This window comes from Tursiops truncatus, chromosome 7 (genome assembly GCF_011762595.2).
Source record: "Tursiops truncatus isolate mTurTru1 chromosome 7, mTurTru1.mat.Y, whole genome shotgun sequence".
Taxonomy (NCBI): domain Eukaryota; kingdom Metazoa; phylum Chordata; class Mammalia; order Artiodactyla; family Delphinidae; genus Tursiops; species Tursiops truncatus.
The window spans coordinates 2,998,413-3,015,676 of NC_047040.1; the positions used below are offsets into that span (position 1 = coordinate 2,998,413).

Below are 17,264 nucleotides of genomic sequence, written 5' to 3' on the forward strand. Positions count from 1 at the left end.
CTATAGCTTCCCCAATTAGATTACGTTCCCAGTTAATATGTTAAATTATGTTAAATTTCCGTTAGTGAACCAGGGCTGTACTTTAACGAGCTGACCTCTGGGACACGGTGGACTTGGCCTGGCGCACAGTGGGGAGCCTGCCCTGCTGGGCTCACTGGCCCTACAGGGACCCAGAGTGGGAATGGGTCAGACACCTGCGGAATCTGAGGCCCCCCAAAGCATCCTCACACGGAAGGACTCAGGAGTAACCCCCGAGCCATTCTCACGACGGAGGAGCCAGGGGTCCCGGTCCAGGGCTGCTGGAGAGAGGGGCCTGCATTGGCTCAAACACAGAATCTCGCTGCGCAGCTCTGGTCGCAGGGTGAGCTCTAACTGTTGCAAACCTTGAAACGCAAAAACGAAGCAGGCCCACATGCCAGGGCAGGTCACTCAAGAATGTCCACTGTCCTCTTGTTAGAACAAGTCATCAGCCCTCTGCTCTCCCTCGAGAAATTCCTATCCGTGAGCAGCGATGCACAGATGCACAGCACCGTGAGAGCCGGCCAGCAGGGGCAGAGGCCCCGACGTACCCATGGCGGGCTTTATCCCCAAGTGTTCTGGAGTGTGCGTTCTATGCAAGACTGTCTGGCTCGCGTTCGTCTGTGTCACTTAGTGCGAAGGTGATCTCCTCTGACTTGCAGCTGTTTTGAACTGGAGTCTTTTCTGATTTCGGGAGAGCCCAGAAGGTTCCCTCTGACAGAGCAGAGCCGCACTGACGTCAGGGGGCAGGCACCAGGTGGCTCTGGCCCTAGCTGCGCTTGCTCTAGGGGCTTCCCACCCTCAGCTGCAGCCTGGCCCTGAACCCCAGACCCCAACAACGGCCCAGTACTGCTTGCTGGGCTGTGGCCTTTGCCTCACCCACAGGCCTTCGCTGCACTTGGCTTGGACAGGCGTCCTTCCCAACACCCGTGCCCTTTGCCAGACGCCCACCTGGCTTGTGGCCCTCCGGCTCCAGGAGAACCCCCTGAGCCACCGCCGCTGTCCGGCTCTCTGCCTGCTGGTCCCCACCTTGGGTCCCTGCTCTCCCGCTGGTCACTGCGCTCTGGTTGTGGTGATGGCCCTCCTGCTTACATCCTCACGACGCCTAGCCTTCTCTCTGGGTCCCTCTTCCGTTCTCCTTCCACCCAATCCTTTGGACAAGTTTGTCCACCCCCAAGACCCCCCAGACCTCCACTGTTCCAGGAGACCCTGGAAAGTCTGCCCTTGGCTCGAGCACCAGGCTTGGTATTGAAGCCGAGCAGGACCCTGTGGGGCTCCAGGGCACGGACGCCTTTCCATGTCCCCTGTTCTTGTTTGTAGGGACAAGACTCCAGCCTCCATAACCTTCCCTGAGTTCTAAGGCGCAGATTCAAACAGTTGCTAATCAGGGCAGGGAGGGGATGCAGAGACAAGGGAGGAGCGGCCAGGAAGCAGTAGAGCAGCCTTGGGCCAGGGTCCTGGTCCCTCCTCAAGGGACACATATAACAATGTATTTGAGATCTTTACAGAACTATAACCCCCAACAAATGGAAGATGTTGGCATTCTTCATTCCAGAGAACATCACAGTTTGATAACCTCATCAAGGGACCACCTGAGGCCAGATTAAAGGAACCAGAGCAGCTCATTAGGAGGAGAGCACCTGAGGCCAGAAAGGAGGGCAGCCTCGCAAGCACCCTGATCCTTATCAGCTACTGCACCCCTGATCCTTGGCTATAAAACCCCTCACCAGATCCTCCCCGGCTGCGACATGCAGTTTTTCAGGGCACAAGCCCGCTGTGTCTCCCTCTGCCTGGCAAAGCAATAAAGCTATTCTACTTCACCCAAAACTCTGTCTCCGAGATTCTATTTGGCACCTGTGCACAGAGGCCAAGCTTTCGGCATCATTATCCAATGCAAATGAACTTCACCAGGCCCACTGGATGTTGGCGGGGGCAGAGATGGCCACTGGAGGCCAGCATCCACCTCCCGGGGAGCCACGCTTATACAGAGAGCATCCCCACACTGCCCCCTGAGGTTCAGGAAGCGGCCACCTAGTGCCCTTGGGGAGTGTCAAGAGCTGGGACTTTGACTCAAAGAGACCTTCCTTACTAGCTGTGACCCTGGGCAGATACAGTGGGAATTACCACAGTTCTGCCTCTTCCTGAGTCGCTGCCTACTTAACTGAGATAGTGAATGTTCAGGGCTTAGCAGGATGCCCAGCTCACAGTAGGTGCTCAGTAAACGCGAGCTATAATAATAAACTCTTTTCTTGGACGGAGGGAACTGACAACTAAGTAAGCGTTCAGTAGGCAGTGAGCACCCACTGATGGTTCTGGAGGAGAAATTAATGCTGTCGATGCAACATGGGGAAGGCTTGAAAAGGGACCTTTTATAAAAGTATGAGCAAAATGCACAGGGAAACTTAGTAAAGGGCGAAGTGGCGTCTCCAATCACTGGGGGCAAAGATGGGTTCATGAATAAACAGGACAACGGGCAGCTCATCTGGAAGAAGACAAAATCTGCTTCATAGTTCACACCGCAAACCACAATTAACGGCAGGTAGACCAGGGGTTTAGATGTCGCCGCTGAAGCCAGACACGAGCTCGAGAAGAAAACATGGCTGGATTCCTCTTGAATCTTGGTATAGGGAAAGGCTTTCCAACTATGACTCAGATCCAGAGGCGATAAAAGATCAACTCTCATGTGACTACTTAAAAAAAAATTACGTGGCCCCAAAAATGCTGAAAACAAGTCGAAAGACAACTAACAAACTAGGAGAAAATATCTAACATGTATCACACACAAAGGGCTACTCTCTGTTCTGACTTACAAAGAACTCTCGAAAAAGGACCAGAAATGGTCTTGACAGAAAATGGGAAAAGACATGAACAAACAACTTGATTTGAGGATGGCCGTTAAACGTAGGAAAGATGTTCAGATTCACTTGTAACTGGAGACTGCAAATTAACACTCCACTCAGACACCAGTTCTCATTCATCCAACGGGGAACGTTCAACGTCTGATGACAGTCTGCTGGCGAGGCTTGGGGAAACGGGCCCTCCACTGCTGGCGGGGTGCAAACCGCTGCACCCTCAGGAGAGCCATGGGCAGTACTTAATAAAACCACGTGTGCCCTTACCGTTGACCTGAAGATACAGCTCCAACAACATGAAAATGCATCTGCACAAGGTCATTCACTTCAACGCTATCTGAAATTGGAGACTACTGGGAAAACCTAAATGCCTCTTCACAGGAAAGCGATGGAAACACTGTGCATGGTGGAGTATATTATCCAGCTGTAAAAATGAATGGGAACATTCTCTGTGCACTGATAAGGACTGATGTCCAGGATATACTTCTCAGTGAAAAAAGAAAACCCCAAGTGCAAAAAGAATATCTATAGTGTAGTATAAGAATAGCTATAGTATAGTGTAGTATACTTATAGTATAGTATGAGAATATCTATAGTATCTTACCGTACAGTATGGTATAAAGATATCTATAGTATAGTATAAGAATATCTATATTATGGTATAGTACAGCATAAGAGTATTGATAGCATAGTGTAGTATAAGAATATCTATAGTAAAAGACTATCTAGAGTATAGTACAGTACAGCATAGCAGAAGACAATCTATGGAATAGTATAGGATAGGAATAGCTGTAGCACAGTATAGTATATCAGGTTGGCCAAAAGGTTCTTTCGGTTTTTCTTCTGTAAGATGACTCTAGTAGCACTTAGTTGTCTTTAACGTCATTGGAAACAACTGTGTTAGATTGTATGTGACAGCTGTCATATCAGCGTGCATTTAAAAAAAGACGTCAAATTGGTGAATTTTTGTGTAGCCATTTTAATATTGAAGATGGAAGAAAACAGCAACATTTTCGGCAAAAAAGGTAAAAATGCGACTGAAATGCACAAAAAGATTTGTGCAGTGTATGGAGAAGGTGCTGTGACTGATCGAACGTGTCAAAAGTGGTCTGCGAAGTTTCGTTCCGGAGATTTCTCACCGGACAATGCTTCACGGTCGGGTAGACCAACTGAAGTTGATAGCGAGCAAATTGAAACATTCGTTGAGAACAATCAGCGTTATACCACGCTGGAGACAGCCGACACACTCGAAATATACAAATCAAGCGCTGAAAATCACCTGCACCAGCTTGGTTATGTTCATCGCTTTGATGTTTGGGTTCCACATAAGTTAAGCGAAAAAGACCTTCTTGACCGTATTTCCGCATGCGATTCTCTGCTTAAATGTAACGAAAACGTTGTTTTTAAAACAAATTGTGATGGGCGATGAAACGTGGACACCATACAATAACGTGGAACGGAAGAGATCGTGGGGCAAGCGAAATAAACCACCACCAACCACACCAAAGGCCGGTCTTCATCCAAAGAAGGTGATGTTGTATATATGGTGGAATTGGAAGGGAGTCCGCTATTATGAGCTCCTTCTGGAAAACCAAACGATTAATTCCAACAAGTACTGCTCCCAATTAGACCAACTGGACACAGTACTCACGAAAAGCATCTGGAATTAGTCAACAGAAAACGCATAATCTTCCAGCAGGATAACACAAGACCGCATGTTTCTTTGATGACCAGGCAAAAGCTGTTACAGCTTGGCTGGGAAGTTCTACTTCATCCAGCATATTCACCACACGTCGCACCTTCAGATTTCCATTTATTTCAGTCTTTACAAAATTCTCTTAATGGAAAAAATGTCAATTCCCTGGAAGACTGTAAAAGGCACCTGGAACAGTTCTTTGTCCAAAAAGATAAAAAGTTTTGGGAAGACGGAATTATGAAGTTGCCTGAAAAATGGCAGAAGGTAGTGGAACAAAAGGGTGAATACGTTGTTCAATACAGTTCTTGGTGAAAATGAAAAATGTGGCTTTTATTTTTACTTAAAAACTGAAGGCACTTTTTGGCCAACCCAATACTTCATGTAAGAAAGAAGAGGATATAAGGAAAAAAATATGTCCACCTGCCCATTTGTACAAAGGAATACAGGGAGGAAAAACCGGAAGCTAATGAGACTGGTACTCACAGGGAGTGGGTGGGAAGGGGGTGAAAAGGATGGAGAAATGCGGTGGGGGGAAATGACACTTCTCGGAAGCTACCTTGAGGACAGCGTGATGGGCAGTTCTCTGCCTCAACCTGCCCAAGCTTTAGTTCCCAGTTACTCAACCAAACACCAACCCAGGTGTTGCTGGGGCAGTTCTGAGATGTGGTTCACCTCTACAACTAGCTGGCTTTAAGTAGAGAGATCCTCCCTGATCCTGGGGGTGGGGGGGTGGGGGGTGGGCTTCAGCCTCCAGCTGAAAGGCCTTAAGAGCAAGTTAAGAAACTCTGCCTCAAGGCTGCAGCCTTGGCTCCGCCCAAGCGCCTCCAGCCTCAGCCTGCGCCGCAGATTTGAACTTGACACACCCATGATCGTAAGCCAGTTCCTTGGAATAAGTAGCGTTATATATAGCTTTTCCCTACCCCAAGGTTAAAGGGGGGCTCTCCTGTGTTATTTTTCTTCTTGTGCTTGGGTGGTCTCACTGGTCACATCTAAATCCCTGGTAGGAATATATGTGTATGTTTATCTTGGCTTTTGAGCCTCATTCTTTAATCAAAGGAACCGGGGCTCCTTGGAAAAATGGCTGATTCCAGGGCTGGGGCAGAAAATGCACAAAACGAGCCTGGAGAATCTCATGGTGCCAGAAAGTAAGGAACGGCCCCCAAAGGATGCGGGGTGCGGGGGGTGTCAAGAGAACACAAAAGCCAATTTGAAGGTGCTGTAGCTGCCAAAGCTGGGACAATGTAAGGACCCCTGTGATGGTGTTGGCCCCACCCAGATAATCCACATACCCCCCGTCTCAGGGGCACCTGGGCAGCAGCCTTAGTTCCATCTGCAACTTACGTCCCCGTCACCGTGTACTGTACCATATTCCCAGGTCCCAGGATTAGGATGTGGTCACCTCTAGGGGCTGTTATTCTGCTGACCACAGACCCCGGGGCTGGCTGGCCCCAGCCGATTTGCCGAGATGCTCTCAGGATGAGGACTTCTGCTTCTTCCTCCCACAATTATCTTGATTTTCTTTTTAAATAAAGACATTTCCTAGCAACCTCACCTCCACCCCCGGCTTCTATTTTCAGCTGTATCACCACACAGCTCAGCTCGGATGATGGCAAACTCTGGGGCCCGGGTGATAATGACTCCTGTCTGCACTCTAAGCGGAGTCGGAAACCGTCTGCGGTGGCTTCGTTTCCAGTAACATGTCACCACTGCTTCGTTCAGAACGTCACTTGCCAATTGCGTTACCTCTTCTGCGAGGCCACCTGTTTGGAATCTGTCTACAGGAATCACTTGCCCAGAGCTGGGGTCGGGGGCGGGGGCATGTTGTTCCCCAGGGACCCTCGTGGTGTTTTCTCTGCGTCATAATAATGTGCACTCTTTAATTTAAACACGAATCACTCAGCGGAGGCAGAAAGCCAATTAGCCTCAAGAACAGGCTCTGCTGATTTTGAACATCCTGCCCCCCACCACCCCGGCCCCGCTTTGATTTCTAACCCCGCCCCCCTTTGATTTCTAACTCATGACTGATTTCTCAGCTCAGAAAAGGAGACCCTGAAGTCTGGGAAGAGGCAGCGGAGAAGGAGGAGGGTGAGGAAACCCCACCTGGCCCGGCGCCCGCTCGGCCTCTGCTCAGACCCTGGAGGGCCGTGCGGGTTCCATGTTAATTGCAGGGGCAGGAAGCCAGCACCCCCGTGCCCAGCTCCTGTGTGTCCTGCGCTGTGCTGTAAACCGAGGTGCAGGTCTTTGTACAGAGGACATCGGAGCCCAGGCTGGAAACCCACAGACACTCTGCAGACCCTGCTCGCCTGGCAGGGTCGGCCGCCCACCTGTGATCTTGGCATCTGGAGGGTATTTCTCTTTGCCTTTCCTCGCCCACTGGAGCCCTCTGATGCTCCCGGGCCCTGAACGCTGAAGCAGAAACACAACCTGGGATAGCGCCTGCAGACACACCAAGTTATGATCTTTGCTCCAGAAGACGGAGGGGACGGGGCCTGGGCAGGGAGAGACGCCGACCCCGCTGAGCGGCCGAGGGGCCAGGGATGAGCCCTGTGGGGCAGGAAGAAGGACGTCTTGGCAGAAGGACTGAGTCAGGAAGGGGAAGGGGCTCAGCTCGAGCTGGGCCGCCCATGGTTCCAGGAAGCTCCGAGCCCCGAGCAGGCAGGAAGGACAGCCCTGGCCGGACCACGGGGATGGAGGGAAGCTGCGGGTACAGCCCTGCACTCGGGGGGCTCCTGTCACAGGGACTCGGCCCGGCCGCTAGACCTTAGCTCCCGGCTCCCGGCCTCCCAGACCGGACAAGGACCAAACGGAACCCTCCGCCCGCCGCCTGCCACGCTGGCGCCCGCCACCCACCGTGACCCCAGGTCGCCGCGCTCAGGCCTCTTCCACCCCACCGTCCACGCTCACCTGGCAGGGGCGCCCTCCTTCGCCCTCACGCTGGACCCAGCCCGTGGCGCATCCACACCCTGGAATTTGGTGAAGAACCGCAACCGCGGCCTTGAAGGAAACCCTCTCACCGGCCCCGCGGCCCCGCCCCCGACACGCCCCCACGCCGGAGACGCGGACTCACCCGATGGTCTTGCCCCAGTCGCACCACAGCGGCCTCCCGACGGCCTCCATGTCCACCTGGAACTGGGCGAGGCAGAGCTCGTGGAGGAGGGTGCTGAAGGTGGCGTCCTGGCAGGCGGTGGCCATGAAGAGGTGGCTCACTGCAACGACAGCCCCCAGACGACTGTCACCCTCCGGCCTCGCCGGGCCCGCCTGCCCCCACTGTGGGTCAGGGACTCTTATGTCCACAGCCCACATCCATCGGGGCTCCCAGCCCAGGGCCCGCCGGGGAGCCCCGTCCGACTCTGAGGCCACCAGGATGCCCTGGGGTCCCCGTGATCCCTGGAGGGGGCATCTAGGCTCCAACTGGATCATTTCTTCGTCAGTTGTTTCTGGACCCAGGAAAGGCCCTGCCTGCTAATAGCGGGTCTGATGATGAGGTCTCCCTGGGCGACAGCGACAGAATGGGGACCGCACTTCCTCTTGTCCGGGGCACAGAGTCTGACTCTCACATACTGTTTCATCCTCACACCACTCCCGACATGGTTCCCAAGGCCTGCCCTTCACTGACATGGAAACTGCGGCTGCGAGAACAGCTTGCTGGGACCGGACCCTGGTTCATCACCCGCGAGGCCACCAGGCCCCTGCTGGGGAGTGAGGAGGAATCAGCCCGGCCCAGGGAGGGCCAGCGGCACAGGGTCCTGGAGCCCGCCGCCCGCCCCTCTTCCTGCGGCACCTGCGGGCTGCACTGCAGCACCCAGCACTGAGCTCATATCCTCTGTGTCTGGATGTTCACCAGTTAGAAACCACCAAGCAGACACACTGTCACGTGAAATGTTTCTACCCTCCCGCCTTGATGAAGGTACAGTCAGAAATTACAAATGGCCAAGCAGTGCCCTGCACGAAGCAAACTTCACTCATTTCCCCCAAGCCCAAGCCTGGCTCCCGGGGACGCCAGGCAGGTGAGGAAGCTTCTCCACTGGGTCCTCCCCCCGCCAGGCCTCCTCCCCCTCCCCTCTTCAGGCTGAACGTCCACTGTCCACCTTCTTGCTGCTCTTTGGGGTGGGGTCGGGGTCCTTGCATTCCCTGCTTGGGCTCTGCCTGCAGGGCACCCACCCGCCCCCAGGCCATGCTGCGTCCTCTGCCTGCAGGCACCCACCCGCCCTGCTGGCAGGCCCTTCCAAATCCCTGGGGGGAGGGGCTGTGCTGGGAATTCTTGGACTCAGGGACATGGGTGGACGGCAAGCTGTCACTTGAGGCGCTCGGGCCTGGTAGGGGTGTGCGCTCAGGTGGGAGCCCCTGGCCCCTCGGACTCCTCCCCCTCCACCTCTGTCTTCCCAGAGTAAAATGCAGAGGAGCTGGTTCTCCAGTCCCTACAATATTCGGGCGCTGCTCAAAGCTCTTTACGACTACCCTGAGGTGGGGTCCTATGGTGATCATCGCCTTACAGATGGGAACTGGGGATTCGGGGCTCAGAAGCAGGCCCAAGGTCCGAGCACTGGAAGCGGTGTAGACTAGACTGAACTAGCCCTGCCCCCGTCGGGGCCTGCACCCAGCCGACTCCCAGACCGCGAGGCTCGGGCCGGAAGCAGGAAGTGGGGCAGCAGGCCTGACCTGTCCTCTGCTGCAGATCTCGGGGAGGGGGTAAGTGAGGAAGGTGGGGCGTGGCCAGAGAGGTGGTGACGGCAGGGGGCTGGGAAGAGCCATTCTAGTGTGCGACTCTGGGGGCTCAAGAGTTACTGCGTGGGGGGAGGAGGCGGGGGGGGTGGGTAGGTAGGCGGGTGGGGGGATGGGTAAATGGCTGGGTGGGTGGATGGCTGAGCGGCTGGGCAGGTGGACAGGAGGGTAGATGAAGGAGTTCACACACCACAGACGGGGCTCTGACCGGCCCACGGTGGGCAGAACGGAGAGACGAACGGGAAGCTGAAGGCCCGGCCGGGGCAGAGGGGAGGACGGGTTCTCAGAGGAAGCCTGTGGACTTGGGAGAGGGGCAGGTGGACAGTGGTGCTCGTTACAGGTAACAGCGACGGGCTGCCTTAAACAGAAGTGAAGGGCAGGCCGGGCACAGGGGCCCCTCACAGGCAGGAAGAGCATGCTCCGTCCCTGCCCCGCCGAGAGTCTGAGGCGAGGGAGCTGGTGGGGGGCCCCGGAGCCTGTGCAGGGCACTGACCTCCTGCCAGAGCCTGTGCGCCTGGAAGCCGGGCCGAAGTGCACGAGAGCCATCCCCTCCCGGCACGGCTGGTTCTCAGCACGGCGGGGACTGGTGGCCAGTGACAAGCACGCCGTGTCCGGCAGCGTCGGAGACTTGGGGTCGGGGAGGGCTGTGGTCAGAGGGAGCCGCGACGAGGCCTCTCTGCTCTCCCGGGGGACGCGATGGCGGGGGCTCCACACGCTTCCCCAGGATCCCCGTGACGACCCCGCGCCCCTGGATTCCACGTCCCCCGACATGTGACGGGGTGGGAGGCTAACGAGCCCATTTACCTAATTTAAGTGACAGACTGGACACATCTCGGCAGGGGGGCCAAGATGCTGGACACATCTCGGCAGGGGGGCCAAGCTAACAAAGTGACATTTCATAGCAGTAAAAGTACAACTCTGTGATTAATTACAAATAAAACCGCAAACGCAGGGAACCCACGGCACATGGAAGTGGAGATGAGACCAGCGGCAGGAGCTGGAAGCAGCCTTGGGCTGCACCTGCCTGCACGCTGAGGTGCCTGCTTCCGCACCCGCCGCCTGGAGGGTCCCACTGTCCCCCAGGCCTGGACAGGCAGGCCGGGGGCCTGGAAGCCGCTCAGATGGGGAGGACCCCCGGGGGTTTTAGCTCGAGAATCCGGGAGTATTGGGGGGGAACGGAGAAGATGAAAGGCTGGCAAGAGGGAAAGCCCTTCGGAGGAGCCCCCAGGAGAGGACGGGGGGCGGGCACAGGGCTGACCCGCTCTCGACACCCTGGGAAGGGGCGCCCGGCTGGGTGTGAAGGAGTGAGGCCCCCGGGGCGCTCAGGGGGCCGGGGAGGGAGACGCGGGAGCCTCTGAAAGCCCGAGTTCACGCTGCTTCCCAACAGCCCGGGTGTGGCCCCCTCAGGGTCCACACGGCGCGCACGTGCGCCCGAGGGCCAGCCGTGGGGACGGGGGCAGCTCCCCACCCCTGCCCTCTCAGCACACCCCGAGAAAGCCCACCTGCGCCGGGGGTCGCAGGGAGCTCAGGAAGTCTTAGACACAGACTCAGGGAGGAGCTGCAGCCTCATTCTGAAGGTCGGTCGCCCCTCCGTGTGTCCCCCGCTCCTCACTGCTCGTGGCATCCGCTCTGCACTCCCCACCTGGACCGCCCTTCCTGGCAAAGCTCAGGCTCAAATGTCGCCCGTCCTCCTCCCTAAGGTCCCAGCACCCCCCGCCCCACCTCTACATCTAGTGCCTTGTTTAGGGCGGGCGGACGGTTCTTTCTTTTCTCAGAACCGCTTTGCTGTCCTCTCCTCGCCCACTCTTTCTGACTCACGCGGATGTCCTCCCTGGCACCCAGCGGCTCTGCGTGTTAATATTTGTCAGGTGAACCAGATGGTGACGCCCAGTTTACCAGTGGACATTCTACGTGGGAGTGAAGCATGGTGCCTCGGACTGTCCCAAGGAGGTTCAGGAAGTGCGGCGGGCTCCCCTTCTGCTCTGGAAGGGCTGGTTTACAGCGAATGAAGATGAACGCGCACCTCAGGGCACTGGGTGCTCGCGACAGAAAGCCATGGGCTGATGTGAGCGCTGGAGGGATCTGATCTAAGGGTGCTGGGTGGCTCCCGAGTCCCTGGAATGTCAGGGAAGCAGGGGCCCACAAGCCCCAGAGTTAGTGCGGGGGGTGGGTGGGGGCCAGAGGCCGAGGGCCTGGTTGGAATGGGTTCCGAGGGACGTGTCCTCAGGCCACAGTCCCCCCTGTGAGGGGGTCCCTCCCTGACGCTCGGGTCGGCCTCTTCCTGCTACCCCCTCCTCTGGGCTGCACACATCCAGCAGCCACCTGCCGCCGCCCGGCCGGCTCAGGGCCTGGGTGGCCACCCTGCCCTTCGGCCTCAGTGGTCACACTCTAGCCCGCACTGTCTGTGCGCCGCCCTGCCCTGGGCTGGCTGCAGGGCCTGCCCTGTGGCCTTGACCCGGCCTGGCTCTGGGCTGGTCCCTGGGCGGCAGCTCCCACCTCTCTGTGAGCCACTGTCTGTCTCCCGAGGGCGGGACCTCTGCTCCCTGGACACCCCTACCCCGCTGCCCTTTCTCTCCTGCCCTGGGGGAGCCCAGAGCCGCTGTTCTCTTTGCCGTCGTTCCTACAACTGGGATGAGGCTGGGCAAGCTGTTTGTGTGAATCTGGAAACCAGTTTCATTTTTAAGTAGAGGAGAATGACACTTAGATTTACAAACAAAAAGAGCCTGATGTGGTTTCTTTCATTGGGAAGAGAGGAAACGTTATGGTTTTAACATGGAATAAAATTGCCCAAAGTTTTAAAACCAGCGGTTTGGGGCCAGATGGGTTCCAATCCTGTGTCATTGCAAATTTAATCATTCATAACTCATGTCTTTAAAAGGCCGAGTGCAAGGCTGCCGGGCGGACAGCAGCGAGTCGAGGCAGGACTTTCCCTGGTGTCTGCATCGTTCAGTCCAGCGAGCCTGGCGGCGCCTCGAGAAACAGCTGGAAAATGTCCCTGACGCGAGGAGAAATGGCAGTGAGATCCCTACGGCCACGTGCCTGGGGCCAGAAAGATGGGGCGGCAGCCTCCCCACGGGGGACCTCGGGGCTCTGGGGCATTTGGGTTTTCTAACGAGAGATGAGGGCTCAGAAGTGAGGACCTGATAGGTGTTGTTCCATGCCTGTGCCCTTGGCCTGTGGCCGCACGTCTGCAGGACGGGCCCATCCTGCTGCCACTCATCCCACCCCAAGTTTGCAGAGATGGAGCCGCAGACTCACACGGTCCTCCCAGGGCTGGGGTGACTGGTGGGAGGTGAGCCGAGGGAAGGGCACCTGCTGGGGGGCCTGCTCGTCAGAGTGACCGGCTGGGGGCTGAATTCAGAGCCCGTGAGCCTCCAGGGCCCCCAGCACACTGCCCACCCCCACCCCCAGGCCAGGCCCAGAGGAGGCCTCGCCACCTCTCGGCCACAGTTTCTTTCTCTGTGAAATGGGAACGTCCCACACCAGGTGGGCAAACAGGCCTGGCTTCCAGAAGACGTGTTCACAGAACCAACCCCACCTCAAGACGAGTGGCCCTCCCTGTGGATTTGCAAACTGAGTGGCCCTTAGCGACTCACAGGAAGTGCGAGCCTGACCCCAGGGCCCAGAGGGGTGATGGGAGGGGGCAGGAGGGGGAGGGGCCAAAGGCACGGGACACTTCTGGAGGTGACGGATATACATGCTCACGGTCTTGGGTCCACGTGGGTGTGTACCTATGCCAGAACCTTCCAAATGCTACACTTTAAACATCCAGTTTATTCTCCGTCAGTTACACCTCAATAAAAACAGTAAATCTGAAGGGCATGTCGAGTGGGTTGTCTCTGAGTGGTGTAATCACAGATGACCTTTATTTTCTGCTTTATGCTCTTCTACGTTTTCCACAGGTTAAAAGTATAATTTCTAAAATATTCTCTCTGTATTCTGTCCAGACCTTTTCCTAATAGCTATCGGAAAAATCCTTGCTAGGCATGTTCTTGCTGAATCACTTTTTGCTCACCCAGCTAGGGCCAGCAGGGTGAAAAAACCCACTTCCAGGACTCTCCTGGGTACAGCCACTTGGGAGCAAAATGCCCAGGCAGCTACATGCCTGGCCTGTCACTGAATGCCCCAGAGGATGATGTAAACAGAACTTGGTTTGAACATGTTACCTTCAGCCTTTCTCAGTCTACTCTGGAAAAAGAAAACAAAAACCCAAACGACAAAATGAAAAAACAGGAACTCTGTGTGTCCAGTAAAAACTCCTACTCAACCCTCAAGGCCCAGTGAACCATCACCTCCTCTGCCCTGCTCAGCACAGAGCCCTCTCTGACCGTGCATCGCGCCGTCTTCTAACCCTTGGTTAGCCACCGAGGGGCCTCGGAGACTGCGTCTCCTGCACACCCAGCGCCGGCCCTCAGCAGGCTTCTGGCTGACGGCACACTCACTGAAGGAGCAGATGTGCTGGGGCACACCGCACTCCTGGCCAGGGACAGCTCTCTTAACTTTCACGGTCTGTTCTGGCTTCTAGAAAGTGCAGAGTGGTTTGGGCCTCAACCTGTCCTCAGCCAGCAACTTGTGAGATGCTTCTCTCTCCTCCCTGCTTAAATACTCTGTTGATTTCATCCCCTTCTGGAGGGTTTTGGGGACGGCGTAATGTGATACCAGGTCATATTTCGGTGCCTCAAGGTGCCTGTGTGTCTGTCAAGAGCCACTGTCTGTCTTCTCTTTGGAAGCGAGTTGGTATAAATGGAGAATGCAGATCAGGCTCTAGATGGGTTACACATCAACTGCAAAAGGCCTGCTACTTCCCCTCCCACTGCCACATGCTGGGAAGGCCCCATCGAAGGTGGTGACAGCTGCAGTTCACGTGGCCAGCTCCTGTCCTAAGCCCTCTACGGGCATCAGCTTATTAAATCCTTGCAAGTAACAAACAGGGCAGGTATTAGTCTCTCATTTTACACATGGGGACAGAGGGGCCCTGAGAGGCTAGGTAACCTGCTCAGAGCCACACAGCCCAGGAGTGGTGGAGCTGGGGTGCAACCCCTGGCATGCTCATCTCAGACCACGTGGGAGAGATGCTGAGGGCGGCCACCTCGACGCCAGGGACCCTGAAAGCAGCCCCAAAGGCTATAGATGATCCATGTCTGCTGAGGCTTTGAGGGCCTCGAACCAAGTCACTTCTGCAGGTGGGCTTCCCCAGGGCCACCTCCCCATGAGCGGCCTGGAGGGGTCTCACTGGAGAGGTGGGAGTCCCATGAGATGGATGCCTGGCCGCGTGCAGGCGCCCCGAAGGACATGAGGTCAAGCCAAGAGCCAGCGGCCGAGCTGCCTCCTCCCGGCACCGGGTCCACCTAATCCCAGGGGACCAGCATTTTCTACCTGAGCAGGTACAGCCGACTCAAGCCCATTGCTCCCACTAAAATCACTGGTGTCCTTAAGGAACACGTGGTGCCCTCAGAGGAAAGCAAAAGGATTTTCATGGTTTTAGAAACTAATTTCAACGTCTCACTTGTTAAGGGAGTCTATCTTTGCATGCTTTTCTGACACGCAGATGAATCACTGCACAGCGACTGGAGAAGCACATCCCAGCGAACTTACCGACAGTGGCTGGGCCAAGAGAGCCTGGAGACGACCTCTCCAGAGGATGGAGAGCCTGGGGCCCAAGGGAGGAGCTCCCCAGCCCATCTGAGTGCCCATTCCTGCCGCCCGCGAGTCGGGGTCTCCTGAACTGGCTCCATCGGTTACCACGCTCCGTCGTTGGCGGGCCGGAGGGTCCCTGTGCCAGCCCCTGAGTGGGTGCCGTGGTCCCTCCAGCATTCCCCACGTGGCCCCTGGGCATCTCCCCACTGCCAGGCTCCGTCACATTGAACTTCCTCTAGAGCGAAAGCCCCTCGGCTTCCCCTGAGCTCTTCCTCTCCCGTCTCTGTTCCATCTAAGGCCCTCTCTCTGCAGGAGGTCAGCTGGTCCAGCTCGCCCCCTGTCCCAGGATGCTCTCCATGCCTGGCAAGAGGAATTCCCGCCCTTGCCACCCTCTGAGCAGCTAGTCAAGGGCTGAGAGAGCGCAGGAAGAGTCCCCTCCTCCCGGCCCAGGGGCCCTTCCACTTCCCCCTCAAGCAGCAACTTGCTCCAATGAAGCCCTCACCTAGAAGATTCTCCTGTCACCTGATTTTCATCCTTGCCGTCAGCCTGCAGACCCACCGTCCCCTTGCTCTGGCCCAGCGATGCTGCTTCCTCTCCTCCCTCCCCTCCTTGAAGTGCCTGCTCTGTGCTGGATGTGGGAGGACCTGTCGATGTGTGCCCTGAATCCACGAGAAAACAGGATGCTAAATGAGATCAAACGCCTAAGTGATGCAGAATAACACCCAAAACGTGGGCAATAGAGTCAGACAAATGTAAGACCAAAAAATAATAAAGCACAGTACCATCCCTGACAAAGTCAAATTCCACCTGGAAAGAAAGAAAGGGCATCCCACACCCATCAGGACAGCTACCGTCAAAAAACCAGGAAAGAACAAGTGCTGCTGAGGATGTGGTGACATCGGAACCCTTGGGCACTGCTGGTGGGAATGGAAAATGGTGCAGCTACTGTGGAAAACAGTAGAGCAGTTCCTCAAAATAGTAAACATAGAACTACCATACGATCCAGCAATTCCACTTCTGGGTATTCACTCAAGAATATTGAAAACAGGGTCTCTAAGAGATAACTTGCACACCTGTGTTCATAGCAGCGTTATTCACAATCGCCAGAAGGTGGACGCAATCCAGGTGTCATCGATAGATGAATGGATAAACAAAATGTGGTATATACATAGGAGGGAACGTTATTCAGCCTCAAAAAAGAAGGAAATTGTGACACATGCCATAGCATGAATGAAGACATAATGCTAAGTGAATAAGCCACTCACAAAAAGACAAATACTATATGATTCCAATTCATGTGAGGTACCTACAGTAGTCAGAATCAAAGAGACAGAAAGTAGAAAGGTGGTTGCCAGGGGCTGGGGGAAGGGGATGGGGAGTTAGTGCTTCGTGGGTAGAGTAACATTTTGGGAAGATGCAAAAGTTCTGGAGGTGGGTGGTGACAATGATTGCAGGACAATGTGAATAGCCTCAATGCCACAGAACTGTAACCATCTTAAAATGGTTAAGATGGTAAATTTTATATGTATTCTACCACAATTAAAAGTAAAAACAAATAAAATTAAAAAACAATAAAGAGGGGCTTCCTTGGTGACGCAGTGGTTGAGAGTACGCCTGCCGATGCGGGGGACGCGGGTTCGTGCCCCGGTCCGGGAAGATCCCACGTGCCGCAGAGCAGCTGGGCCCATGAGCCATGGCCGCTGAGCCTGCGCGTCCGGAGCCTGTGCTCCGCAACGGGAGAGGCCACAACAGTGAGAGGCCCGCGTACCACAAAAAAAAAAACAAAACAAAAAAAACAACAATAAAGAGGACACAGAAGGTTATGCTATAAGAACTCCTCACGTGGATGTGACTGGCAGAGATTAGGTGTGTGAATTCCCCACTGTCCCAGTGGCACAGAACGTGCAGGAACTCAGCGACAGAAAAGTGAATCAGAGAAGCAGCGTGGGGTTGAAACACAGTTCTCACAGCCCTGACACAGCTGGGGGACTACAATAAGTAAGGATACGTAAGTAATATGGTTTAAGATGATGACTAGAATCAACACATAAAAACTCCACACTCGGAAATTCCCTGGCCGTCCAGTAGTTAGGACTCGGTGCTTGCACTGCTGAGGGCCCGGGGTTTGATCCCTGGTTGAGGAACTAGGATCCGGCAAGCTGCTCAGCACGGCCAAAAAACAAACAAACAAACAAAACTCCACACTCTTTTTGTGGGTTTAGGGGCCTTTTACAAAAGGGAAATTCTGCAAGGCCCAGAACGATGCCTTCACTCGCACTAAGCCGTGGCGGTGGTCTACGACTGCTTCCTGACCACGGAGTGTCGGGGGAGAAACCAAA

At 55.4% G+C, this 17,264-nt stretch overlaps 1 protein-coding gene across 2 annotated transcripts in view; it reads right to left on the bottom strand.

Moving 5' to 3' along the window:
• Nucleotides 1–17,264, bottom strand: part of RAMP1 (receptor activity modifying protein 1) — a 47,785-nt gene that overhangs the window by 23,591 nt on the left and 6,930 nt on the right. The window contains exons 2-3 of one of the 2 annotated variants that reach the window (XM_073807041.1): nucleotides 7,634–7,772; nucleotides 7,471–7,560 (exon numbers count right to left, since the gene is read on the bottom strand). In XM_073807041.1, coding sequence (XP_073663142.1) covers nucleotides 7,471–7,560; nucleotides 7,634–7,772 — 229 coding nt within the window. The remainder of the gene's footprint in view (nucleotides 1–7,470; nucleotides 7,561–7,633; nucleotides 7,773–17,264) is intronic. The other variant, XM_019923429.3, reaches the window with a different exon arrangement.